We start from the raw sequence: 27,335 nt of genomic DNA, 5'->3' as shown, positions 1-27,335 counted from the left end.
TGTCTGTAAATGTTTTAATTTCTCCATCAAATCTGAATGAGATCCTTGCTGGGTAGAGTAATCTTGGTTGCAGGTTTTTCTCTTTCATCACTTTAAATGTGTCCTGCCAGTCCCTTCTGGCCTGCAGAGTTTCTGCTGAAAGATCAGCTGTTAACCTTATGGGGATTCCCTTGTGTGTTATTTGTTGCTTTTCCCTTGCTGCTTTTAATATGTTTTCTTTGTATTTACTTTCTGACAGTTTGATTAATATGTGCCTTGGCATATTTCCCCTTGCATTTATCCTGTATGGGACTCTCTGTGCTTCCTGGACTTGATTAACTATTTCCTTTCCCATATTAGAGAAGTTTTCAACTGTAATCTCTTCAAATATTTTCTCAGTCCCTTTCTTTTTCTCTTCTTCTTCTGGAACCCCTATAATTCGAATGTTGGTGCGTTTAATGTTGTCCCAGAGGTCTCTGAGACTGTCCTCAGTTCTTTTCATTTTTTTTTCTTTATTCTGCTCTGCAGTAGTTATTTCCACTATTTTATCTTCCAGGTCACTTATCCGTTCTTCTGCCTCAGTTATTCTGCTATTGTTCCCATGTAGAGTATTTTTAATTTCATTTAATGTGTTGTTCATCGTTGTTTGTTTCATCTTTAGTTCTTCTAGGTCCTTGTTAAATGTTTCTTGCGTTTTGTCTATTCTATTTCCAAGATTTTGGATCATCTTTACTATCATTATTCTTAATTCTTTTTCAGGTAGACTCCCTATTTCCTCTTCATTTGTTAGGTCTGGTCGGTTTTTATCTTGCTTCTTCATCTGCTGTGTGTTTTTCTGTCTTTTCATTTTGCTTATCTTACTGTCTTTGGGGTCCCGTTTTTGCAGACTGCATGTTCGTAGTTCCTGTTGTTTTTGGTGTCTCTCCCCAGTGGCTAAGGTTGGTTTAGTGGGTTGTGTAGGCTTCCTGGTGGAGGGGACTAGTGCCTGTGTTCTGGTGGATGAGGCTGGATCTTGTCTTTCTGGTGGGCAGGTCCACGTTTGTTGGTGTGTTTAGGGGTGTCTGTGGACTTACTATGATTTTAGGCAGCCTCTGTGATAATGGGTGGGGTTGTGTTCCTGTCTTGCTAGTTGTTTGGCATAGGATGTCCAGCACCGTAGCTTGCTGGTCGTTGAGTGAAACTGGGTGCTGGTGTTGAGATGGATATCTCTGGGAGATTTTCGCCATTTGATATTATGTGGAACTGGGAGGTCTCTTGTGGACCAGTGTCCTGAAGTTGGATCTCCGACCTCAGAGGCACAGCACTGACTCCTAGCTGCAGCACCAAGAGCCTTTCATCCACACGGCTCGGAATAAAAAGGAGAAAAAGTAGAAAAAAAGAAAGAAAAAAGAAAGAAAGAAAGAAAGGAGGGAAGGGAGGGAGGGAGGAAGGAAGGAGGGAAGGAAGGTAAAAAAGAAAGAAGATAAAGTAAAATAAAGTAAAGTAAGAAAATATAATAAAGTTTTTAAAATAAAAAAATAATTATTAAGAAAAATATTTAAAAAAAAAAGAAAAAACCCCAGATGTATAGAACCCTAGGACAAATGGTTGAAGCAAAGCTATACAGACAAAATCTCACACAGAAGCATACACATACTCACAAGAAGGGGAAAAGGGGAAAAAATCATAAATCTTGCTCTCGACGTCCACCTCCTCCATTTGGGATGATTCATTGTCTATTCATATATTCCACAGATGCAGGGTACATCAAGTTGATTGTGGAGCTTTAATCTGCTGCTCCTGAGGCTGCTGGGGGAGATTTCCCTTTCTCTTGTTTGTTCTCACAGCTCCCGGGGCTCAGCTTTGGATTTGGCCCCGCCTATGCGTGTAGGTCGCCGGAGGGCGTCTGTTCCTCGCTCAGACAGGACAGGGTTAAAGGAGCAGCTGCTTCGGAGGCTCTGGCTCACTCAGGCCGGGGGTGGGGGGGAGGGAGGTGTGCGGCTGCGGGGTGAGCCTGTGGTGGCAGAAGCCGGCGGGACTTTGCACCAGCCTGAGGCGCGCCGTGCGTTTTCCGGGGGAAGTTGTCCCTGGATCCCAGGACCCTGGCAGTGGAGGGCTGCACAGGATCCCCGGAAGGGTGGTGTGGATAGTGACCTGTGCTCGCACACAGGCTTCTTAGTGGCGACAGCAGCAGCAGCCTTAGCGTCTCATGCACGTCTCGGGTCCGTGCTGATGGCCGCGGCTTGTGCCCGTCTCTGGAGCTCCTTTAAGCAGCGCTCTTAATCCCCTCCCCTCGCGCACCAGGAAACAAAGAGGGAAGAAAAAGTCTCTTGCCTCTTCGGCAGGTCCAGACTTTTCCCCGGAATCCCTCCCGGCCAGCCGTGGCGCACTAGCCCCTGCAGGCTGTGTTCACGCCGCCAACCCGTCCTCTCCCTGCGCTCCGACGGAAGCCAGAGCCTCAGCTCCTAGCCCCGCCCACCGGCGGGTGAGCAGACAAGCCTCTCGGCCTGGTGAGTGCCGGGCCCCTGTTGCTGCGCTCTCCTCCTCGGCCCCGAAGCTTTCCTCCTCCGCCATCCGCAGTCTCCGCACGCGAAGGGGCTTCCTAGTGTGTGGAAACCCTTCCTCCTTCACAGCTCCCTCCCACTGGTGCGTGTCCCATCCCTATTCTTTTGTCTCTGTTTTTCCTTTTTTCTTTTGCCCTACCCAGGTACGTGGGGAGTTTCTTGCCATTTGGGAGGTCTGAGGTCTTCTGCCAGCGTTCAGTGGGTGTTCTGTAGGAGCAGTACCCCGTGTAGATGTATTTCTGGTGTATCTGTGGGGAGGAAGGTGATCTCCGCGTCTTACTCTTCCGCCATCTTCCCCTCGTCCCAATACTAAGTTTTTTAATTAAAAAAATTTTATATCACAGGGTCCAATTTCAGTCTTCTTAATCTTCTTAATTCATCTTGAATTAGGAACTCGATTTAAGAAGAAATACAGTATCATTTTGTGTAGTATTTGTCACTTAATTCATTGTAAGTTTGTACTTTTTATTGTGGTCTCTTACGGTCTGGAGCATCCTTCTGGGACTTGGAGTGACTTTTGGTTCAGTCACTGCAACAAAGTCCTTTTTGATGGAGCATTGACGTGGAATTCGTAGACCGAAAAAAGAGGACTAAAGAAATTAGATATATAGTCCACAGACTATAAAAATAAGCTAGTAGAAAATAAACCTTACAGTATATAGTTGGATGGCCAGTTAAATTATTGATTAAACATACTACATTATTGAGCAAGGGATGATGAACAAAAATGTTTCTTTAAAGCCAGATTTAAATTAACACAAACATATGTGCCTAGTTAAGTATTCTTTTCTTAGTATATTTATTCTCTTTCCAGTTTTTAAAATCCAGGATTGGTGTACTGTCAGCTTGAAATTACAACTCACTCAGAAATAAAGTGCAGTTTATCTGCTGGCGCAAAATTTGGAGGCTCCAGGAATGAGTTCAGAATTAGCTAGAGCAATTAAAGTGTTGCAGTTTTATCTCTGTATTGATACCTCTCAGGTGCCAAGTATCTAAGGGCTATTTAGCCCTTGTTACCTCTTGCAACTACTTTTTCCTCTCCTCCCTCAGTGAAGGCAGGAGACTAGGAGGACTAATAGCTGCCAGCTTTTTTGTTAACAGAACCTAAGCTGTTTCTTTAAAGCAGGCTTCTTAAAGCGAAAACAACAGAGAAGTACTTTTTTCTTTACAGTTTATTACTAACATTACAAATCAGCTTTTATTAGAGCAAATACTAATGTCTCAACAATGCACAGAAGTCTCACGATTTTGTTTTGTTTCACAAAATGGATTGTTGATACCTATTGCTCTCCACTTTCTGAATTCACGTATCACATCCACATACACAGCTATTATAGTTTGATGTCAGTAATGCCTTTTATTATTTGTGGTGGTCTCCTGAAATTCTTTTAGAAAATAAGTGCGTGTGTGTATTAGAGAGAGGATAAGTGAGAAAGAGAGAGGGAAAGAAAGGGAGGAACAGAAAGAGAGGGAATGTGTTGTTTAAATGGACTAGAAATAAGAAATAGCAATGGATCTCTGAAATTTAGTTATTATTCTTATATTGGATTAACTATGAAAAGGTTATTTGGGACTGGAATTTTAGTTTTGACCCTGCAGAACACATAAACAAGCTTAGTCAGTTTCATTTACGTGCCCACGCTCCAAATTTGTTTTAACCACTGCTAAAACATAGAGTCCATTGTTTCTATTTAGGGCCCATTGTAGCCCATTGATTTTGTTTCATGTTGTGCTCACTGTTATTTTAGAGTGACTTAAGGGACATTTTATTTACCGGTTTCTCTTTAGAGTTAAGTCTCACCATGTAGGTTGATGAGCATCATCAATTAAGTAACACACATTCTGTTCATATTGTCACACATATTCCGTCATAACCAGGAATCACCTATGATGTTGTTCCATCTACTATATTGCAGGAAAAACAGAGGTTTCTGACAGATGTTCTACATGAAGTGATGCTGCTTGACGGCTTGGCCAGTTCCCATCCAGTATCACAGGAAGTGCTACGGGCAACAGATATTGACAGGGTGTTTGACTGGATCGCATATAAAAAGGTGGGAATAGATAAGACCCAAGTACCAATTGGATATTTCACTATCCTGGGGTAGCCAAACTATTTCATGCTAGATGTATTATATCTTTCTCTTCTCCCTGGCAAATAGAAATGGACTGTGAGTTAGAAAACATAGAGTCACTAGGTTCATGTCATTTTATGAGTTAGGGCTTTGCTTTATAAATCAGTAAGATGGAGATGAATGTTTGCCAAATAATGCCTAGAAATATTGGCAGTATTAATGAATAAATCTTTGGAGTCTTGATATGAAATTGCTGTACAAATGGTGTTATGTCAGTTTTTATTATTATTAATAAGAGAGCTGACCTATATAGTGACAAATTATTTCCCACCGATGCCCCTTAAATACTTATTTTGATTGGCTGCTGCAAATGGGTATAGACAGTGACCTGACATATGTATTGTATAAACATTATTTAAGGGAGATTTGGGGAACTAAGCATGTTTCCTGGATAATAAGCATAATAAATGAAATCTTAAAGACTGGACTTTTCAGTGGTAAAGATTTTGGACCAATGACTAGACATCTGTAGCAATAAGGTATATTATGAATTTTTTTCCGTTGTTACTTGGATTAGGATTTTTCCTTATAACTGTCCCTTTGTTGTTCTAATTTTAACAGGAGTGTGTACATCTCAGTGTATAACACTTAGCAGCCACTTAATAATTGTTAAAATAGTATTAAAATCTACTTTGTCTTTGGTGTAGATTGAACTGTGTTTATTAGGATTTCTATATAAATACTCTATTGATTTAATAACGTTTTAAGCTTAAAAACAAGTTGCTAATATTCTTTCTGAAAAACAAGATATTCCTCTTTATAACTAGAAATCAAATAATGATTCATCAGAATTTTTTGGTACAGTAATTTGGATGGTTGGTTTTGCACTCAGGAAATGACTATCTCAATGGTTATTAGTTAATACCGTATGCTATTAGTTAACATTGTATGCTATAATATATAAAGTTGCAAATTGTGTTAGAAAATATCTTTTCAAGTCACTGATCATTGCATTGGCTCAGAAAGGATATTTTCGATGTTTTATAAAGATAAGTGGAAGTGTAGTACCATATTTAAAGTATGCAGTGTTAATATATTTATGTTAAATGTTAAATAAATATTTAAAGTACACATTCACTTTTATATATGATATTTTTTGGCTAGATTTTGCTGGATGCACATTTGGTTCATTCAACTGTATTGATTCTTAAAATATAATGCAGAAAATAATTTATTACGTTAGCTTGAGGTGCATTTGGAGACATGTCTGTGGTTATTTCCCACCTAACCACCAATTCTAAAAGACTATTTGTAAGTACCAGTATTATTTCTGCATGAATAATATCAGGAAAATATTATTTTGATTAAATATGTTATAGATGTGCTTTTACACGTAAGTTAACATTTATTCCAAATTTCATATATTTGAGTAATTTTTAATTCATTCAAGAAGGTTAAGAATTAAACCAGTAGGAAAGAAGGAACTTACAATGATTATTATTTCACCCTCTCTACATTTTGGTGCAAAGGCTTACAAATTTACAAATGTGATACATGAGCAAACTGTGCCATGATGCTCAGGACCATCATCGTAAAGGACACTGGCTTATTTGTCTCTAGCCATGTATCTTTATTTATTAATTTTTTGAGGAATAACTGACAAATATAATTGTATATATTGAAAGTGTACAATGTGATGATTTGATACACATATACATTGTAGAGTGATTACCAAGATCAAGATAATTAACACATCTGTCACCTCACCTAGTTAACTCTTTGGGGGTGGGGAGTGCGAATGCCTGTGATCTACTCTCTGCAACTTTGAAGTCTACAGTACTGTATTATTAACTGTAGTCACCATGCTATACATTAGAGCATTAGAATTTATTCTTCTTATAAGTGAAAATTTGTACCCTTTGACCTGTATCACCCCATTTCCCCCTTCCCCTAGCCCTTGGTAATCACTACTCTACTCTCTGTTTCTATGAAATTGGCTTTTTTTGTTTTTTTTCTTTTTTAGATTTTGCATATAAGTGATACCATACAGTATTTATCTTTCTCTGGCTTATTTTACTCAGCATAATGACCTCCAGGTTAATCCATGTTGTCACAAATGGTAGGACTTCCTTCCTTTTATGGCTGAATAATATTCAGTTATATATATCATATTTTCTTAATCCATTCATCTGTTGAAAGGCATTTAGATTGTTTTTATATCTTGGTTATTGTGAAGAAATGCTGAAAGGAACATGAGTGTGCAGATATCTCCTTTAGATACTGGTTTAAATTCCCTTGGATATTTAGGAGTGGGATTGCGAGATCATTTGGTAGCTCTATTTTTAATGTCTTGAGGAACCTCCATATTATTTTCTGTAACGGTTGTACCAATTTACATTCCTACCGACACTGTGTAAGGGTTTGTTTTTCTTCACATCCTCACCAACATTTGTTATCTCTTGCCTTTTTGATAATAGCCATCACAACAAGTATGAAGTGATATATCTCACTGTGGTTTTGATTTGCATTTCCCTGATGATTAGTGATGTAGAGCATCTTTTCATATAGCTATCGGCCATTTGTATGTCTTCTTTGGAAAAATATCTATTCAGGTCCTTTGCCTATTTTTTAATTGGATTATTATTATTTTGCAATTGAGTTGTATGAGTTCTTTATATATTTTGGATATTAACCCCTTATCAGCTATATGTTTGCTAATGCTTTCTCTCATTTTTCAGGTTGCCTTTTCAATTTATTGATTGTTTGCTTTGCTGTACCAAAGCTCTTTAGTTTGATGTAGTCCAATTTGTTTATTTTAACTTTTGTTGCCTGTGCTTTTGGTCTCTTATCCAATAAATCATTTCTAAGACCAATGTCAAGGATCTTTTCCCCTATATTTTCTTCTAGGAGTTTTATGGTTTCATCTTACATTTAAGTCTTTGGTCCATTTCAAGTTCATTTTTGTGAGTGGTGTAAGATAGGAATCTGGTTTCATTCTTTTGCATGTGGATATCCAGTTTTACCAATACTGTTTATCGAAGAGACTAACCTTTCTCCATTGTGTGTTCCTGGTGCTCTTGTCAAAAATCAGTTGACCACATATGTGTTGATTTTTATATGGAATCTCTGTTCTGTTCCACTGGTTCCATGTACCGTTGCCAGTACCATAATGTTTGATTACTGCAGCTTTGTAATATAGCTTGAAATCAGGAATTGTGATGCCTCCAGTTTTGTTCTTTTTTTCTCAGGATTACTTTGTCTATTTGGGGTCTTTTGTGGCTCCATACAAATTTTAGGATAATTTGTATCTATTTCTGTGAAAAATGCTATTGGCTTTTCCTGTGGGAGCCGCCGGGTTGAGGGGAGCGTGGCCTTCTCCTCTCCCCGCCATGGCGTGTGCTCGTCCACTGATATCAGTGTACTCTGAAAAGGGGGAGTCATCTGGCAAAAATGTCACTTTGCCTGCTGTGTTCAAGGCTCCCATTCAACCAGATATTGTGAACTTTGTTCACACCAACTTGCGCAAAAACAACAGACAGCCCTATGCTGTCAGTGAGTTAGCAGGTCATCAAACCAGTGCTGAGTCTTGGGGTACTGGCAGAGCTGTGGCTCGAATTCCCAGGGTTCGAGGTGGCGGCACTCACCGTTCTGGCCAGGGTGCTTTTGGAAATATGTGTCGTGGGGGCCGCATGTTTGCACCAACCAAGACCTGGCGACGTTGGCACCGCAGAGTGAATACAACGCAGAAGCGATATGTCATCTGCTCTGCGTTGGCTGCCTCGGCTTTACCAGCGCTGGTCATGTCTAAAGGTCATCGTATAGAGGAAGTTCCTGAACTTCCTTTGGTGGTTGAAGATAAAGTTGAAGGCTACAAGAAGACCAAGGAGGCTGTTTTGCTCCTGAAGAAACTTAAGGCTTGGAATGATATCAAAAAGGTCTACGCCTCGCAGCGAATGAGAGCTGGCAAAGGCAAAATGAGAAACCGTCGCCGTATCCAGCGCAGGGGACCCTGCATCATTTATAATGAGGACAATGGTATCATCAAGGCCTTCAGAAACATCCCTGGAATTACTCTGCTTAATGTAAGCAAACTGAACATTTTGAAACTTGCTCCTGGTGGGCACGTGGGACGTTTCTGCATTTGGACTGAAAGTGCTTTCCGCAAGTTAGATGAGCTGTATGGCACTTGGCGTAAATCTGCCTCCCTCAAGAGTAACTACAACCTCCCCATGCACAAGATGCTCAATACAGACCTTAGCAGAATCTTGAAAAGCCCAGAGATCCAAAGAGCCCTCCGAGCACCACGCAAGAAGATTCATCGCAGAGTCTTGAAGAAGAATCCACTGAAAAACCTGAGAATCATGTTGAAGCTAAACCCATATGCAAAGACCATGCGCCGGAACACCATTCTTCGCCAGGCCAGGAACCACAAAATCCGGATGGATAGGGTAGCAGCAGCACTAGAAGCCAAATCAGATGAGAAGGGGATTCCAGGCAAGAAGCCTGTGATGGGAAAGAAGGGAAAGGAGGCCATTTGCGTTAAGAAGCTGAAGAAGCCGAAGAAGCCAAAGAAGCCTTTGGTGGGAAAAAAGGCTGCAGTGACCAAGAAACCAGCAGCTAAAAAGAAGCCTGCTAAAAAGAAGCCCACAGAAAAGAAGCCCACAGAAAAGAAACCCACCACAGAGGAAAAGAAGGCTGCTGCATAAAGTTAAATTTGTTTATTTGGTGAAGGTCAAATCATTTTGGACAGCTAATTTTGAATAAAGACCTTATGATCAAAGAGAAAAAAAAAATATGCTATTGGACTTTTGATAGGGATTACATGGACTCTCTAGATCATTTTTCAGTAGTATGGAGATTTTCACAGCATTAAGTTTTCCAATCCAAGATCATGGGATATCTTTCCATTTATTTGTATCTTCCTCAATCTCACCAGTGTTTCATAGTTTTCAGTGTATGTCTTTCACCTACTTGGTTAAATTTATTTATAAGTATTTTATTGCTTTTGATGCTATTGTAAATGGGATTGCTTTCTTAATTTCTCTTTCAGATAGTTCATTGTCAGTGTATAGGAAGACAAATGATTTCTGTGTGTTAATTTTGCATCCTGCAACTTTACTGAATTAACTTATTAGTTGTAACAGTTTTTTGGTGAAGTCTTTAGGGTTTTCTATATATAAGACCATGTCATCTATAAACAGAGATAATTCTACTTCTTCCTTTCTGATTGAAGGTCTTTTATTTATTTACTTTTTGCTTGCTTAGTTGCTGTGACTAGGACTTTCAGTACCATGTTGAATAGAAATGGCAAGAGTGGGCATCCTTGTCTTATTCCTGATCTTAGAGGAAAGGCTTAGCTTTTCACCATTGAGTATGATGTTAGCTGTGGGCTTGTCTTCATTCTAGCCATGTATCATTATGCTTAAGTGCCACTGGAAATACTGTCCTTACTGTGTTTTCAACTGATGATAGGATCTACACATTTTTAATGAAGACTTATCAAGAGAAAATTTTCTTTTTAACAACTATATTGAGGAATAATTAAAATACATTAAACTGTACATGCTTAAAAGGTACAATTTAATATGTTCTGACATATGTATCCCAGTGAAAACATCACCACAATCAAGTTAATGAACATATTCATCAAAAGTTTCCTGATGCCTCTTTGTAATACGTCCTCCCATCCCTCCTCACTCCCCCACTGATCAACTTTTCACTGTAGATTAATTTTCATTTTCTAGAGTTTTATGTAAATGGAATTATACAGTATGCACTCTTTTTTGTCTGCCTTCTTTCACTCAACATCATGATTTTGAGGTACAATTCATGTTGTAGAATATATGGGTATAATATAATTTGTTTTTTTCACCTGGACATTTGTTTTTTTCCAGTTTTTGGCTGTTACAAATAAAGCTACTGTGAATAGTTTTGTACAGGTCTTTGTATGTGTATCTGCCTTTATTTCTCTTGGGTAAATACCTAGAACTGGAATGTCTAGATGATGGTAGATATGTTTAATGTTTTATGACACTGCTGAACTGTTTTCCGAAGTAGTTGAACCATCGTACCTTGGTACATTCTCATTGAAAGTGTGCCAGAGTTCTACTTTTTCCACATCTTCACCAACACAAGCTAGGTATAATCAATTTGTTTAATTTTAGATACTGTAATGGTATCTCATTGTGATTGTAATCTGCATTCCCCTAATAACTAATGATATTGACCATTCTTTCATTTGCATATTCTCCCTTATATATCTTCCTTGGTGAAGGGTCAATTCAAATCCTTTGCTCATTTCCTTTTAGATTGGGTTGTTTTCTTATTATTGAGTTTTGAGGATTCTTTATATACTTTGAATGCAGGTTATCATATATATGATATGCAAATAATGTTTTTCCCAATTTGTGACCTACTCTTTATTTTCATAGCAGTATCTTTCTAAAAGCAAACTATTTTAATTTTGATTAAGTATGTTTTATACTTTTTAAAATTGATAGTTCTATTGGTGTCAGAGTTAAGAAATCTTTGGTTAATTCAAGGCCATGAAGGTTATTCTTTTGTTTTTTCTTCCAAAAGTTTTATAGTTTTAGGTTTATATTTAGATCTATATTCGATTTTGAGTTAATTTTTGTATATGGTGTGAAGTTTGAATTGAATGTTTTTCTTTTTTTTGCACATGGATATCCAATTTTTCAAGAACCATTTCTTGAAATGTCTGTTATTTACCCTGTTGAATTGCCTTTGCACATTTGTTGAAATCAGTGAACTATGTGTGGTGGGTCTATTTCTGGACTGTTTATTTTATTCTATTGATATATTTATTTATCTTGGCACCAATACCATACAATCGTGATTGCTGTAGCTTTTAATAAGCTGTGAAATAAAGTTGTTAGTTCTCCAACTTTGTTCTTTTTTTTAAAGTTCTTTTGGTTAATCTTGATCTCTTGAATTTCTATATGAATTTTAGAATGAGTTTTTCACTTTCTATAAAATTCTGTTGTAATTACACAGGTTGCATTCCATTTGTAAAATAATTTGGGAGCATTGACACCTTAGCAATACTGAGTGACTCATGAATACTGTGTACTGTTCCATTAATTTAGGGCCTCTTCATTTTCTCTCAGCAATGTACTTTTCAATGAATAAATCTTTCTTATCTATTTTCAGATTTATCTCTAAGTATTTCACATTTTTAGGCTATTTTACATGGTATTCTAATTCCCATTTTTGACTTTTTGTTCTATATAGAAATACAATTTATTTTTGTATACTTATCTTGTGCAATGTTAAATAGAAGTGAGAGCAGACATCCTTGTTTTGTTCTGGATTTTAGGAGCAATACATTCAGTTTTTCACCATTAAATATGAAATTGCCTTTACATTTTTATAAATACTTTTTATCAGGTTGAAAATGTTACATTCTACTTCTGCATTGGTGAGGGTTTTAATCCAAAATGGATACTGATTCTATCAAATACTTTTCCCCATCTATCAAGGTGATCATATTTTTGTTTTTGTTATTTTAGTTTGTTAATATGGTGAATTATATTGATAGATTTTTCAATTTTAGGCTTTCTTTACATCCCTGGGACAAATACCATTTGGTCATAATGTTGTTTTTTTTTTTTTTGGCACTGAATTTTATTTTATTTATTTATTTTTTTAACATCTTTATTGGAGTATATTTGCTTTACAATGGTGTGTTAGTTTCTGCTTTATAACAAAGTGAATCAGCTATACATATACATATATCCCCATATCTCCTCTCTCTTGTGTCTCTCTCCACCCTCCCTATCCCACCCCTCTGGTGGACACAAAGCACGGAGCTGATCTCCCTGTGCTATGCGGCTCCTTCCATTAGCTGTCAGTTTTACATTTGGTAGTGTATATATGTCAATGCCACTCTCTCACTTCATCCCAGCTTACCCTTCCCCCTCCCCATGTCCTCAAGTCCATTCTCTACATCTGCGTCTTTATTCCTGTCCTGCCCCTAGGTTCTTCAGAACCACTTGTTTTTTTTTTAGATTCCATATACATGTGTTAGCATATGGTAGTTGTTTTTCTCTTTCTGACTTACTTCACTCTGTATGACAGTCTCTAGGTCCATCCACCTCACTACAAATAACTGAATTTCATTTCGTTTTATGGCTGAGTAATCTTCCATTGTATATATGTGCCACATCGTCTTTATCCATTTTTATGTATTTTTGTATACATTGTTGGATTAAGCTTGCTAAAGAAATGTTTAGAAATTTTGTGTCTATGTTCATGAGGAGTATTGGTCTATAGTTTTTGTAATGTCTTTGGCTTTGTTCTCACTATAATGCTAGCCTCACAGAATGGAAACTATTACCTCCTTTTCCACTTTATAGGATAATTTATGTAGAATTTATATTCTTTCTTTGTTAAATATTTGATGGAATTTGCCACTACAGCAACCTGGGCCTAGAATTTCCTTCATGGGAAGATATTTAATAATTTAAGTTCATTAATGTATAGTGAGTTATTCAGGTTATTTATGTCTTCTTGCGTGAGCTTTCGTAGTTTATATCGTATCAAGGATTTGGCTCATTGTACATGTTATATTCTTTTATTATCCTTTTAGTAGTCATATAATCTCTAATAATGTCCCCTCTTTTATTCCAGATATTGTTAATTTTTGTCTACCCCTTTTCTCCTGATTAGTCTAGCTAGAAGCTTTTACATTTTATTCTCAAAAAATCAGCTTTTGGTTTAATTGATTTCTGCTCTTAATTTCTATTTCATAGATTTCCTCTCTTATCATTATTATTTCCTTCCTTTATATGCTTTGGATTTAAATTGTTCTTTTTTCTAGTCTCTTAAGGTGCAAACTGAGGTCATTAATTGGAGACCTTTCATCTGTTCTAATTCAGGTGTTTATTCTATCAATTTCCTCCTAAGTGTACTGCTTAGGGCAAGCTCTAGATTTTGAGATATAGAAGTTTCATTTTCATTCACCTTAAGATACTATTTTCCCATTTGATTTATTAATTTATCCATGGGTTATAAAAAGTATGTTATTTAGTTTACAAATATTAGAAGATTTTCCAGAAAATTTTCTGTTATTCGTTTCTTATTTAGTTTTATTGTGATCAGGGAAGTATATTCTGTATGACTTGAATCTTCTTAGAGTTACTGAGGCTTATTTCATGGCCCAGAATTTGGTCTCTGTTGATAAGTGTATGCACGTCAAAAGAATGTGTATTCCACTGTTGGCTGGAGTGTTTTATAAATGCCAATTAGGTCAAGTTGGTTGATAGAATTGTTCAAGTCTTCTGTATCCTTATTGATTTCTGTCTACTTGTTCATCATGCTTTCTTGATGAGCCCTCATTGTTTGGATTCACCTACATGGTGTCAAATCAAACTTCTAAAAATGTGGTGAAAAACAGTGGCCCAGGTACCTGCTGGCATGTCTGAAAAATAATCTTCAGTGACAATGTGGAAAAACAAAGCTCAGAACAATTTGGCTATAATCTCAGGGGCTTCAGTTTGATAATCTCTATACCAGGCCTTGATGTATATTTAGATTTCTAGACTACTTCTCCAACTGGGCTTCTCTCAGACTCTTTCTGTCAGCAATTAGTATGTGGGTAATATACAATAACCAATTTAACTCTGTGGATGGAATGGATAAACTGTGTCATTCTGGGATGTGTATGACAGGTAATATAGATAATTGTACAGCCATAATATCAACTGCTAATGTTTATTGAATGCTTACTCTGTGCTAGGCACTGTGTTAAACTCTATACATTCATTAACTCACTTAATTCTCATAAGCCCCTTTAGGGGTTGTTATTTCATTATCCTCATTTTAAAGATGAAGATATTGAATCATGGTCAATCCAAGGATATGTTTCCCAGGAAATCAGGTTCCAGAGCCAGCGTTCTTAAACACTGTCATATTTGATCAATGAACTTGGCTGGAGCATTCATTCCAAAATCATTTGTAAGCCTCAACTTATATTCCAGGCACTGTGTGCTGAGTGCTTGGGATATAACAGTAATAAGACACAAAGGAGGAATAGCATATAAATAAGTCAGTGCAGTAGCATTTGAGTATTAACAGCAGTGTTTCCATTTTAAATGTAGAAACTTAACTCAAACCATCTGAAACATTAAAAAAGAATTTGTTGGCTGAATAGCTGGTAAGTCTGAGGTGTTGTTATGTTTAGGAATGGTTGAATCCACGCGTTTTAACAATGTCATCAGAAATCTACCTTCCATTGATTTCTTGGCTCTTTGTCTCTGACTTAATTTCTAGATGATTCTTAGATAGGTGGCCTAAAAAGAAGTTTAGGCTGATAGAGTCCTCAAGCTTGTGATCCTAATGAGCTTGGGGAAAGAGTAAACTGCCTCCCTCACTACAGAACCCGTTTCTCCCCAAAGCTATGATTTGTTCTGATTAAGTAATAGAGCGCCATTGGCCAATCCCTATGTCCCTGGGATGGACAGTCCCTATGGACATTCTGAATAGCTAGCATGGGTCATAAGCTCATCCTCTGGTGGGAAAGATAGGTCATACAATTGGTAGATCCAATGGGATCACTTGAAGTAGGGTTTCCCAGAGAATATGATGGCTAGATAAAAGTAATGGATGCCAACCAACCTCAGAATCTTAGGAGTTACGATAGAAATATGTATAAGATACACAGAGTCATGAGGGTAAGGGTTAGGGGAGTGACAAAATGGCAAAAAAGGACTATTCTGTAGAATTGGCTCAGGAAAGGAACACAATGGTGACTAAGTGCAACATCAAGGAGTTCAACATGGCCATACCATAGTGAGGATTTGGGGTAGTAGACAGGCTGGGGAGATAATCTGGTAAGAACTTGGAGGACCTGTTATGCAATACTAAGAAGTCTGAACTTCATCCAGCAGATGAAGAGGAACCAATGAAGAGTTTCAAGCGAAGGAATAACATTGTATAAATAAATTTGTATTCTAGAAAGAATATTCCTGTAGGTGTGGTAGAGATGGAAGTAATATGATAGATCTGGACATTTCAGAAAAGACTGTAGCAACTAGAGTTGTAGCATGTAGCCCGTTTTTTTTGTTTTGATTGTCACTTCTTGCCACTGCTCTTCTGTGCTCTCTTCCCTGAAGATCCCTGTTACTAGGCTACATCAACCTCTGCCAACAGTCAACCTCTCATTGCATCAGTGCTTTGCTTGCTTATCATCTCTTGTAATTATTCCCTTAATAATTATTCTAATTATTCCCACTTCTGTTTTTTGTAATTTTTCCTGCATAGTAATTTTATTACACTTTAAACAACTTTTTATATAGAACTGTATTATAGGGGTAGAGAAGATTATAAAGAAGTACAGGTTAGGAACCAACAAACCAGATCCTAATTTCTGTGGATTTGAATTTAAGAACTGAATGCTTTTGAAGAAATTGTGAGTGATGTTCAATATGGACCGTCTCAAGGCCTGTATTAAAAGAAAAAAAAAAAAAACTCCTAAAATTACATATATATTTTTAGAATGGGAAGAGAAAAAAATGCGAACTAGTCTTTAAAAAAAGAGAGTGAGAGAGCAAGAGTTACATCCTGGGAAATAACAAATTTTCCATTTTAATAGTAGGTTGAAAATGAGGATGCTTTATCGTAAAAGTGAAGTGCAAACAGGAAAATACTGTCCATAGATAAGAAAACTGGAAGAGATGCATTGAGAGAGTCTCTTTACTCTAAAAGCCCAAAGGGAAATAAGAATCAATGACCCAGTGACCTGGATGATGAAAGTGAGCGAATGCTCATTAAATTTACACATGGTACCAAGCTGGAGAGGATTGCTACAAGTTTGGGAGAGAGGAACAGATTTCAAAATGACTTAAGCAAATTTAAAGAGGATCCTTTAAAAACAAGAACACTTTTCAGCAATTCTTATAACAAGTTTGATATACTTTAGAGACCAAATGAAATTACATAGAGTAAAAGGAAAGAATTGGCAAGCAGAGAAAATCCCACAAAGGGTCATAGCAAATATGAATTTAAAAAGTGGGGGAGTGGAAATTCAACGTTTGTTATTCTACCAGCATATTCCAGACTTAATTTAAAATTCTTGTATGCCTAAAGAGGAAAATATGTATGATTTCTATTATCTTTAGAAGTGAATATGAAAGGGCCAGTCCGCCATTTGCATCTTTTGTCCCTTCTGATACCAGGTTCCCCACCCACGGTGTGGTATCAGCCAGGCCACAGTTAGTACAGCGAGAGAGCCCATACTAACTCTAGATACAGGACAGAGTGTTTCTCTATAGAAATAATAATAATAATAATAGGACAGTATCCTCTTTCAAGAATATAACCCAGTAGTAGACATAAAACATATGAAATGAAAACAGTAATTACACTAAGAGTCACAGTAAAGCACATCTTTCATTTAACAAGCATTTATTATGTCCGAGGCATTTTGTGAAATGCTTTGCATGTATTATCCCATTTACTCCATATAGAAAACTTGGGATTTGGCATTTTTAACCCATTTTACTGATGAGGAAACTAAAACTTTAAGAAGTTCAGTGATTTCCACAGGGTCAGACATCTAGCAAGTGAACAAGCAGGATATGAAGTCAGATCTGTGTAACTCCAAATACTGGGCTCTTATACATAAAACTTTTAATAAATAAATATATTTCAAGGCAAAATAGGATATGAGCCGTCTCAGTGGATGGCAACTCTAAGTTCTCAGGCCACATTTGATTCTCTCTTTTTCTCACCCTATTTGTCAGGAAATCTTATGGTGTCTGCTGTAAAATAGTTCCAGAATTTGACTTCTTCTCCCCACCATTACTGTTGCTATACTGGTTGGAATCACCACCATATTGCCACAGTACTTTCTTAAAAGCTCTCTCTGCTTCTAGTCCTGCAACCCTACAGTATATTTTTAACCAAGCACTCAAAGTGATCATTTTTAAAACCTAAGCCAGATAGTGCCACTTCTTTGCTAGAAACCCTACAATGATTCCCCACCAAAATTAGAATAAAAGATAAAATCTTTACAGTGACCCATGAGGCCCTACCTGATCTCCACTCACCCTTTTCTTCCCAAGTCCTCCACAGACCCCTGACCCTTATTCTCTTATCCCTCTGACTTTACCTCTTCCTATTAGTATCCCTTCACTCATGGTAATCGTGCTCCACCAACTCTCCTGCTTTTCCTGAAATCCAGCTAAACTCCCTCCCACACTAGGGCCTTTGATCTGGGAATGATGTTATTCTGGATATCGTCATAGTTCTAACTTGCTGTCCTTGAAAACTTTATTTAAATGTCACCTTCTCAGAGAGGCTACCCTTTTAAAATGTCAACTGACACCCTCACTCCTTTCTTCATTCATTTTCTTATTCTGATCCACATACCGTTTGATCACCTTCAAATGTATAATACAATTTATTCATTATTATGTTTATTATATGATCTGGCTTCCCACTTTCCCCCACTGAGTGTGAGCTTCACAAAGGGAGGGATCTGTGTTTGTGATTTTCACTGTTTTGCAGTACTCATTATGCTGCCTGCATATAGTAGGCACTTAATAAGTATTTGTTGAGTTAAATTAAAGTAAATGTCAGAAAAGCAATATAAGCAAAACACTGTGGTGTTTCAGAGGGAAAGATCCCATCTGTTTATAGGAATTAGGAAAAAGACTTGGCACCTGAAATAGGATTAAAGAGTTTCAGATGTAATGCCATATGAATTCTGGAGGGGGTGGGGGAGGAAGATTGTGTTGCCCATTCACTCTGCTTTCTAATGGGTTCTGTCACATGTGGCCTGACCCCTTAGCCCTGGACCACCTGGGACCCTTTCCGGTCAGCTCAACTCTTCTCCTGTTGTCTCCACACTTTCCTGCCTCAGGCACAGTCAGCCTCCTGTTCTGCAAATCTTCCCAGCTCTTATTCTTCTAAACATGTCCTTTGTAGCCTTTGCTTTCTCAATTCACAGTCTACAACATACAGGCCCTCAAATGAATGTAACATTGCTATTTTGTCCTCTTTGACACATTTGTACATACTTTACAGGTTCTGGTATATGATATATATTGTTTTTGTTTTTTAACATCTTTATTGGAATATAATTGCTTTACAGTGATATGTTAGTATCTGCCTTATAACAAAGTGAATCAGCTATGCATATATATATATTCCCATGATATATATTGTTTAACTAGCTCTTGTGGTCATTTCTGTAAAACAGTTGGATAATACACTTTTGGTCAGGTGTATAATGGCAATAATACTAGTAGTAGGAAAAATAGTATCAATCGTTCTTTGAGATTTTCTTTTGCCACTGGGCATCCACATAATTATCTCATTAAATTTCCTATCCTTGTAAGGTAGATACTATTGTCTTCAATTTACATAAGAGTAAATAGATGTTCTTGGATTGGAAGAATCAACATTGTGAAAATTACTATACTACCCAAAGTAATCTACAGATTCAATGCAATCCTTATCAAACTACCAATGGCATTTTTCACAGAACTAGAACAAAAAATTTCACAATTTGTATGGAAACACAAAAGAACCAGAATAGCCAAAGCAATCTTGAGAAAGAAAAACAAAGCAGGAGGAATCAGGCTCCTGGACTTCAGACTGTACTACAAAGCTACAGTAATCAAGACAGTATGGTACTGGCACAAAAACAGAAATATAGATCGATAGAAAGCCCAGAGATAAACCCACATACATATGGTCATCTTATTTTTGATAAAAGAGGCGAGAATACACAATGGAGAAAAGACAGCCTCGTCAATATTCAATAAGTGGTGCTGGGAAAACTGGACGGCTACATGTAAAAGAATGAAATTAGAACACTCCCTAACACCATACACAAAAATAAACTCAAAATGGATTAAAGACCTAAATGTAAGGCCAGACACTGTAAAACTCTTAGAGGGAAACATAGGCAGAACACTCTGTGACATAAATCACAGCAAGATCTTTTTGACCCACCTCCTAGACAAATGGAAATAAAAACAAAATAAACAAATGGGACCTAATGAAATTTAAAAGCTTTTCACAACAAAGGAAACCATAAACAAGATGAAACGACAACCCTCAGAATAGGAGAAAATATTTGCAAATGAAGCACCTGACAAAGGATTAATCTCCAAAATTTCCAAGCAGCTCAATATCAAAAAAACTAAAAACCCAATCTAAAAATGGGCAGAAGACGTAAATAGACATTTCTCCAAAGAAGATATACAGATTGCCAACAAACACATGAAAGGATGCTCAACATCACTAATCATTAGAGAAATGCAAATCAAAACTACAAAGAGGTATCACCTCACACCAGTCAGAATGGCCATCATCAAAAAATCTACAAAGAATAAATGCTGGAGAGGGTGTGGAGAAAAGAGAACCCTCTTGCACTGTTGGTGGGAATGTAAATTGATACAGCCACTATGGAGAACAGTACGGAGGTTCCTTAAAAAGCTAAAAATAGAACTATCATACGACCCAGCAATCCCACTACTGGGCATATACCCTGAGAAAACCATAATTCAAAAAGAGTCATGTACCAAAATGTTCATTGCAGCTCTATTTACAATAGCCAGGACATGGAAGCAACCAACCTAAGTGTCCATTGACAGATGAATGGATAAAGAAGATGTGGCACATATATACAATGGAATATTACTCAGCCATAAAAAGAAACAAAATTGAGTTATTTATAGTGAGGTGGATGGACCTAGAGTCTGTCATACAGAGTGAAGTAAGTCAGAAAGAGAAAAACAAATACCATATGCTAACACATATATATGGAATCTTGAAAAAAAAAAAAGGTCCTGAAGAACCTAGGGGCAGGACAGGAATAAAGACTCATATGTAGAGAATGGACTGGAGGACACAGAGGGGGAAGGGTAAGCTGGGACGAAATGAAAGAGTGGCATGGACATATATACACTACCAAATGTAAAATAGATAGCTAGTGGGAAGCAGCCACATAGCACAGGGAGATCAGCTCGGTGCTTTGTGACCACCTGGAGGGTTGGGACAGGGAGGGTGGGAGAGAGATGCAAGAGGGAGGGGTATGGGGAAATATATATATATATAGCTGATTCACTTTGTTATAAAGCAGAAACTAACACACCATTGTAAAGCAATTATACTCTAATAAAGGTGTTAAAAAACAAACAAAACAGATTCCACTGGGGAGATCAAATAAAATATTATATGCGGGGGAAAAAAAAGAGTAAACAGAAACCCAGGGAGTTAATGTTGTTCTCAGGCTTCTAGGTGTCAGAGGTAGTATTCTCACCTCTCTGTTTCTAACTCATGCTCTTTTCACTCTACCAGAATACTTTCTTTAACTAATTGCCTATTATGCCACTGTTTCAATAGGAAATATGATTTGGGTTACAGTCTTTTGACATATACTAAAGTTAGAGATTTTCCCTGAATGAAAAAGTGCAGTGTTTTTAAATAAGTACTATACTGGCATGCAAATAAAAAATAAAGGTTATAAAGTCTGGGAAATAATAATCCATGGTTATGATCATCTCATAAGGAAAATGTGAACAAGTTTAAGAGACTGAGGAAAATTAAGCAAAGAAGAGCGAGCCAGAGAGAGAAATGGAGAGAGAGAGATTGATTTAGAAACAATTGGAGATAAATCCTATCAGAAAAAGCTAAAGAACTTACAAATGTCTACTCGGGAATGTAGAGGGCTCAGAGATGACGTAATTATTGGCTCTAATATATAAATGGTCATTATAGGAACACTGTTCACCACTTCTCTGTCAACATCAAGGTCAGAGTAAGATAAGTGGCCTTAAGTTATAAGGAGAAATTTCAGTTCATATAAGAAAAAACTTCTTGACATAAAAGGAAATTAAACATATCAATGTTAACCACTGATGTTGATAAAATCTTCATTCTTTGATATTCTTTAAAGATAAAATTGAAAATCTGCTCCCAAATTAGCAAACTAAATTGTAGGACTACTAAAAAAGTTTCTCCTGAATCTTGCCTCCATGGTATATCATAGTCAAATAATGTAATATAAAATACATAATTTATTAGAAATTAATTTTGCATGCATATGTTTATGTTTGTATCATTCAGTTTCTCCCTTCTAAAAAATTTTTTAAAAATTTGTTTTATTTATTTATTTTGACTGTGTTGGGTCTTGGTTGTTACGCGCAGGCTTTCTCTAGTTGCAGCAAGCAGGGGTACTCTTCATTGCGGTGCCAGGCTTCTCATTGCGGTGGCTTCTCTTGTTGCAGAGCGCAGGCTGTAGGTGCACAGACTTCAGTAGTTGTGGTACGTGGGCTCAGTAGTTGTGGCTCGCGGGCTCTAGAGGGCAGGCTCAGTAGTTGTGACGCACGGGCTTAGTTGCTCTGCAGCATGTGGGATCTTCCTGGACCAGGGCTCGGACCTGTGTCCCCTGCATTAGCAGGCGGATTCTTAACCACTGACCCACCAGGGAAGCCCAATTTCTCCCTTTTTATTTATTTATAAATTTATTTTATTCATTTATTTTTGGCTACGTTGGGTCTTCATTGCTGTGTGTGGGCTTTCTCTAGTTGTGGTGAGCGGGGGCTACTCTTCGTTGTGGTACGTGGGCTTCTCAGTGCAGTGGCTTCTCTTGTTGCGAAGCATGGGCTCTACGCATGTGGGCTTTAGTAGTTGTGGCATGCGGGCTCAGTAGTTGTGGCTCATGGGCTCTAGAGCACAGGCTCAGTAGTTGTGGCACGTAGGCTTAGTTGCTCCACGGCATGTGGGATCTTCCTGGACCAGGGCTCGATCCCACGTCCCCTGCATTGGCAGGCGGATTCTTAACCACTGCACCACCAGGAAGTCCCCTCTCTGTTTTTAATAGATGTAGAAGTGTGAATGATAAAAGAAGCAAACTACTTGCTTCTTAGGTAAAATGGGAAAGTTTAGAGATAAGTCCCATCCATCTCTGAATCATCTGTTGATATCTGTAAAAAAATTATGAAAAGAATGTCTAGGATATAACTTACTTTAGTGGCTCTCTTTATTACCAGTGAGTCTTGTCTTTGCCCTTGAAATAACCATTATTAGAGGCCAGAGGTGATTTTAAGACATCATGTAAAGGAAATGCTATTTTGCCCTTGTAAAGAAAATGTAGGTGGTGGGAGGAGATGATTTTATTGACATTTCTGTGATAAATGCCTTTACCACTTACTGGTAAACTATTAATTTGTGCATTTTGCTGATGGAGGCAAGCTTTCTTTTGCACATGTGTTTGACTGGTTCATCACCATTTGAATGATTTCTTTCTTTTTTCCTTGCTTGAATCTTAATACTTAAAACAGCTTGCTTTTTTCTTTCAAGTCACTTGTACTTCTCCCTGTTAGCTGTTCTTCTCTGATTTATTTGATGAAATTGAAAGAAAAACTATGTATTTAATGAAAATAGGTAGCAGGTTACTCAGTAGTATAAGGAACGGATTAACCCTGTTCAAAGGATTCTTACCCTCTCTTGCCCTGCTTGTGTCTCATTGATTTATTATTATTAACTAATAATTGATTATGCTAGTTTTGAATTCCTCTGTTGCACAGTTTCTTTTTTACTTTGCTGAAATGCTTAAGAAAGTGCAATGTTGGTTTTGAATTTATCCTTCTGCTCTTTTTGTGAAAGCCAGAGTGGTGATCACACAATACAAGAAGCTTAAGAGGCAAAACTGTGTAAGTCTTAGCTTGAAGGACTTGGCTATAGTGAGATCCCGCTTCTAAGATAGCTTTATGAAATATTTTCACAGCTACAGTTGTTCTTAGTGTTTTGCTTATGCAAAAAGCCTAATTCTAATGAATTTTGCAGTGGTTCACTCATGCCAGACTACATCAATAACCATAATTAGGAATAAAAAGTACCATTTCAATAAGTATAAATGGTAATATACAAAGAGTACTCGGTTCCTGTAACTTGCCCACCCTGCAACTGTATGTGACTTTAATTCCATTAGCCTAGGAGGCAGCTACAATGCATCTCAGAAAGGAACGGGGCTTCTGTTAACAGTACAAGTTCAGTTCAGTCAGGAGACTTGTGGATCTCAAAGTTTTATACAGGATATTCAGAGAGAAATAGCAATTGAAGATAGAAACTAAAGAAGTGTTGGGAATCGGCCAGTGTATATTCCCCTAGCACATAAGGGGATTGCAATATTTTGAATAGATTTTCTGGTATAACGGGATTCTGTGGTAGTTAGGAAAAGGACAAGTAAAGTTAGGAATAAATTAAGATTTAAAGGATAAACAAGAAAGGCAACTGGAATTAACGGTTGACGTTTTGACAAATGAGAAGTAAAGTAGAAGGAAAAGGAGAACAAAGATAAAACTTCATTTTCACAAAAAGCATGCTTAGAGAAAGTGAAGAATAAAAATATTCACAATGCAAGTAGTTTATATACTTATAACAATAGAATAGTTCAGAAGAAGTTGAACTGAATGAATTTTTCAGTAGAATAATCATGAGTGGGTAGTGTTTTAGCATCTGATAGATTCACCTTTTTACTTACTATAACAACCTCCCATTTTTAATCAACCACCCATGGTATATTGATGTGATATAGAAATCTTCAAAAGCCCTATATGGTTACCAGTCTTAATATAAAGTGCAAAAGACTTATCCCCCAATTATTTTATCATTAGCCAAGTATTAATTCACTCTATATTAATCAAGCACATACATAATTCTCAGAGTTTTTGTTTCATACAGGCCAAACTGTATTACTTTGCAAGGTAAATACAATTCTAGTCAAACATACAAACAAACAAAAAAAACTTTCTCTTTGGCCCCTTTTGAAGGTAAATATGGCATTTCATTTGAAATAATGAAAATATTTCTTTGGATACACTTTCACAGATATTTTCATGGATTCTTTCAGAGGAGGCTAAGGGTCATTTGATGACCTACTGAGAAAATTATCTAGAGACTACATGTTTTATATATCCTTTATCATTCATGCTATTGCATATTTTCTGATAGCACTGAATCAAGGTTTTGGCTTTTCTGCTTTTTAAAAATAGAATGGCTTTCTTTCAGCTTTTTTTTGGTTTTGTTTTGAATTGCCTTTATATCAGTATTAGAAGGCTTGACTGTGATTTCATACAGCATATTCTTACATACATACATGAATACAACATATTCAACATATTCTTATTCTTTGAAAGACAGAGATTAAAAAAAATTCTGAAGCTGGCTTTTGCCTTGAGGTCATTTTTCCAAACAGTAGTATTTGAGCACAGTTTTCAAGGTTTTACAAAGCTAGGAAAAGAAGACAAAGCTGAAGGTGAGAAGTTTAATGGGAGGCCTCCCATAAAGCCAGGACCTTACAATGCTGCACCTTTAGCACACAGATGTACTAGAAATAAACCTGTCCCTTCCTCAGGAGACTACAAAGAAACTGTCTGTTCCAAACTATGACAGCAAATGGGGAGGGAAAGAAAATTCTCTTGAAAATTTGCAGTCACGAGCAACTCTTGCATAGCATTGTAGCTCAAATGAAAACTATCTTGGTACACTGTGAACACCAAGCCAGGATTTTGATTTAAAATGCTTGGTCCTGGACTAGTGGTATCCCCAGATGCCACACAGAACTAAAACAAACCCTTTCCAGAAATGCATGCCTTCATATCCCATCTCGAAAGATTTCCACAGGTAAATCCCAAGGAAAAAGAGCATCTCCCAGTCAAAAATCACCAGTTACGAAAGGAAAGATGGGTCCATGAACATGAGACAGCTGAAACAATTGAGAGCAGAATCACCCATGCATATGATTAAAACACTGAATATGTTAGACATAGGGTATAAACTCATATATTAATAAATTTGAGGAAATAAAGAGGCTTGAAAATATAAGCACAATGCAAGCAGATTAAAAGGAATAACTAACGAGGATTTCTAGAAATAAAAATGTAATAATTGCATTTAAAAATGTATATTTAGGGGCTTCCCTGGTGGCACAGTGGTTGAGAGTCCGCCTGCCGATGCAGGGGACACGGGTTCGTGCCCCGGTCCGGGAAGATCCCACATGCCGCAGAGCGGCAGGGCCCGTGAGCCATGGCCGCTGAGCTTGCGCATCCGGAGCCTGTGCTCCGCAACGGGAGATGCCACAACAGTGAGAGGCCCGCGTACCGCAAAAAAAAAAAAAAAAAAAAAAAAGTGTATATTTATAGCTGATCCATTTTGCTGTACAGTAGAAACTAACACAACATTGTAGAGCAACTATACTCCCATAAAAATTAATTTAAAAATAAATAAAGGTTGTCTATCAGTAAAGTAAAAAATAAAAAGTGAATAAAAATAAAAATAGAGTGCATATATAGATGGTTTATCACAGACTACAATGAGCTGAAGAGAGAATTTTAAATGGGAATAGAGAACTGAAGAAACTATCTACAGTGCAGCACAGAGAGACAAAAACATGGGAAATATGCAAGAGGGGTTAAGAGACATAGGAGAGGGAATGAGAAGGTCTAACAAATGGGCAATGCATAATCTCAAGACGTAGCTTCACTTATTTTTTTCCATCCTTTATTTCTTTGTCAAATTATTTCTTCTTAGTTTCAGGGACTAAAGTTTTTTGCTTTAAACAGTGCATCTTTCTTAGAAACAGAGCTCTGAGTTTGATCCAAGATTTTCTTTATTTTAAAGTCATAAATTTTACCCATCAACAAAGCACTGTTTTATTATCTTTAGTCTCTTTTACTGCCATCTTAAAAGCTTGAACAAGAGATTAATTTAAAAATTAGGGCTTCCCTGGTGGCGCAGTGGTTGAGAGTCTGCCTGCCGATGCAGGGGACACGGGTTTGTGCCCCGGTTCGGGAAGATCCCACATGCCGCGGAGCAGATGGGCCCGTGAGCCATGGCCGCTGAGCCTGCGCGTCTGGAGCCTATGCTCTGCAACGGGAGAGGCCACAACAGTGAAAGGCCCGCGTATCGCAAAAAAAAATAAATTAATTAATTAAACACAGTGCACTTTTTATATTAATAGTTATTATTTACTGAGTGTTCACTTTGTTCCTGGAGTTTTACATCATTCCATTTAAACATTACATCAAGCTGATGCTTATGGTAGTTACATTTTATGCCCAAGTTCTTGCAGCTCATAAGTAGAAGAACCAAGGTTTTAACCCAGCCTACCTGACTCCAAATTCTATTCTCTCATTGCCTGATAATCTAATCAAATAAGTGTTGACTTTCACAGTAGAAAAGGTTATACATTTATTCAAATAACTCTGCCTCTCATCTGACCATTTATTTCATCTCTCTTTTGAAAGGTCTTTCAGATACAATTTCTTGCCTAAGCAAACCAGTGCCATTATTGTATAATTCCTGGAGAGTCTATCTTGATCAGACAGATACTTCTATTTTCTTTGTCCTTCATTCTCATCCATCCTTATTTTACACTGCTCACCTCTTCCCACTTTACACTCGTTCACAATTGAGCCAACAGCCTGAGGATCCTAGGAAAAATTCTATGCCAAGACTGTCTTGGAGGCGAGAGACCCTGAGTAGAGACGTGCATGGGCTGGAATGGAGCTGTGTGGATCTTGGTGTCTCAGAGGTTAGGCTTCCACAGAGTGGAGCATGTTCAGAAGCAAACCGACGGGTGCAGTTCAGTTGTGCACCGACTTTTTGTTGTAATTTTACAGTAGGATGCAATTAGTTCAGAGCCATAAAAATATCTGGCCTGAAGCAGAGAATTTTGGGTATGTATCCCCCTGGTCAGTACTCT

At 37.4% G+C, this 27,335-nt stretch overlaps 2 protein-coding genes across 3 annotated transcripts in view; both read left to right on the top strand.

The window, feature by feature from the left end:
* The window catches only part of TRHDE (thyrotropin releasing hormone degrading enzyme), a 398,879-nt gene that overhangs the window by 229,372 nt on the left and 142,172 nt on the right, over positions 1 to 27,335 (top strand). For both annotated transcript variants that reach the window (XM_079937605.1, XM_079937606.1), the window contains exon 6: positions 4,439 to 4,576. In XM_079937605.1, coding sequence (XP_079793731.1) covers positions 4,439 to 4,576 — 138 coding nt within the window. The remainder of the gene's footprint in view (positions 1 to 4,438; positions 4,577 to 27,335) is intronic.
* Positions 7,927 to 9,390, top strand: LOC307194510 (large ribosomal subunit protein uL4-like). Its single transcript, XM_079937665.1, has one exon. The coding sequence runs from the start codon at positions 7,987 to 7,989 to the stop codon at positions 9,301 to 9,303; it is 1,317 nt and encodes a 438-aa protein (XP_079793791.1). The 5' UTR covers positions 7,927 to 7,986; the 3' UTR covers positions 9,304 to 9,390.

The sequence above is a fragment of the Stenella coeruleoalba genome, assembly GCF_951394435.1.
Source record: "Stenella coeruleoalba genome assembly, chromosome: 11".
NCBI lineage: Eukaryota > Metazoa > Chordata > Mammalia > Artiodactyla > Delphinidae > Stenella > Stenella coeruleoalba.
This window is presented reverse-complemented; position numbering and strand designations above follow the sequence as displayed.

Excerpts from the sequence above, each read along its gene's own strand:
- LOC307194510 (XM_079937665.1), top strand. The coding sequence starts at position 7,987 with ATGGCGTGTGCTCGTCCACTGATATCAGTGTACTCTGAAAAGGGGGAG.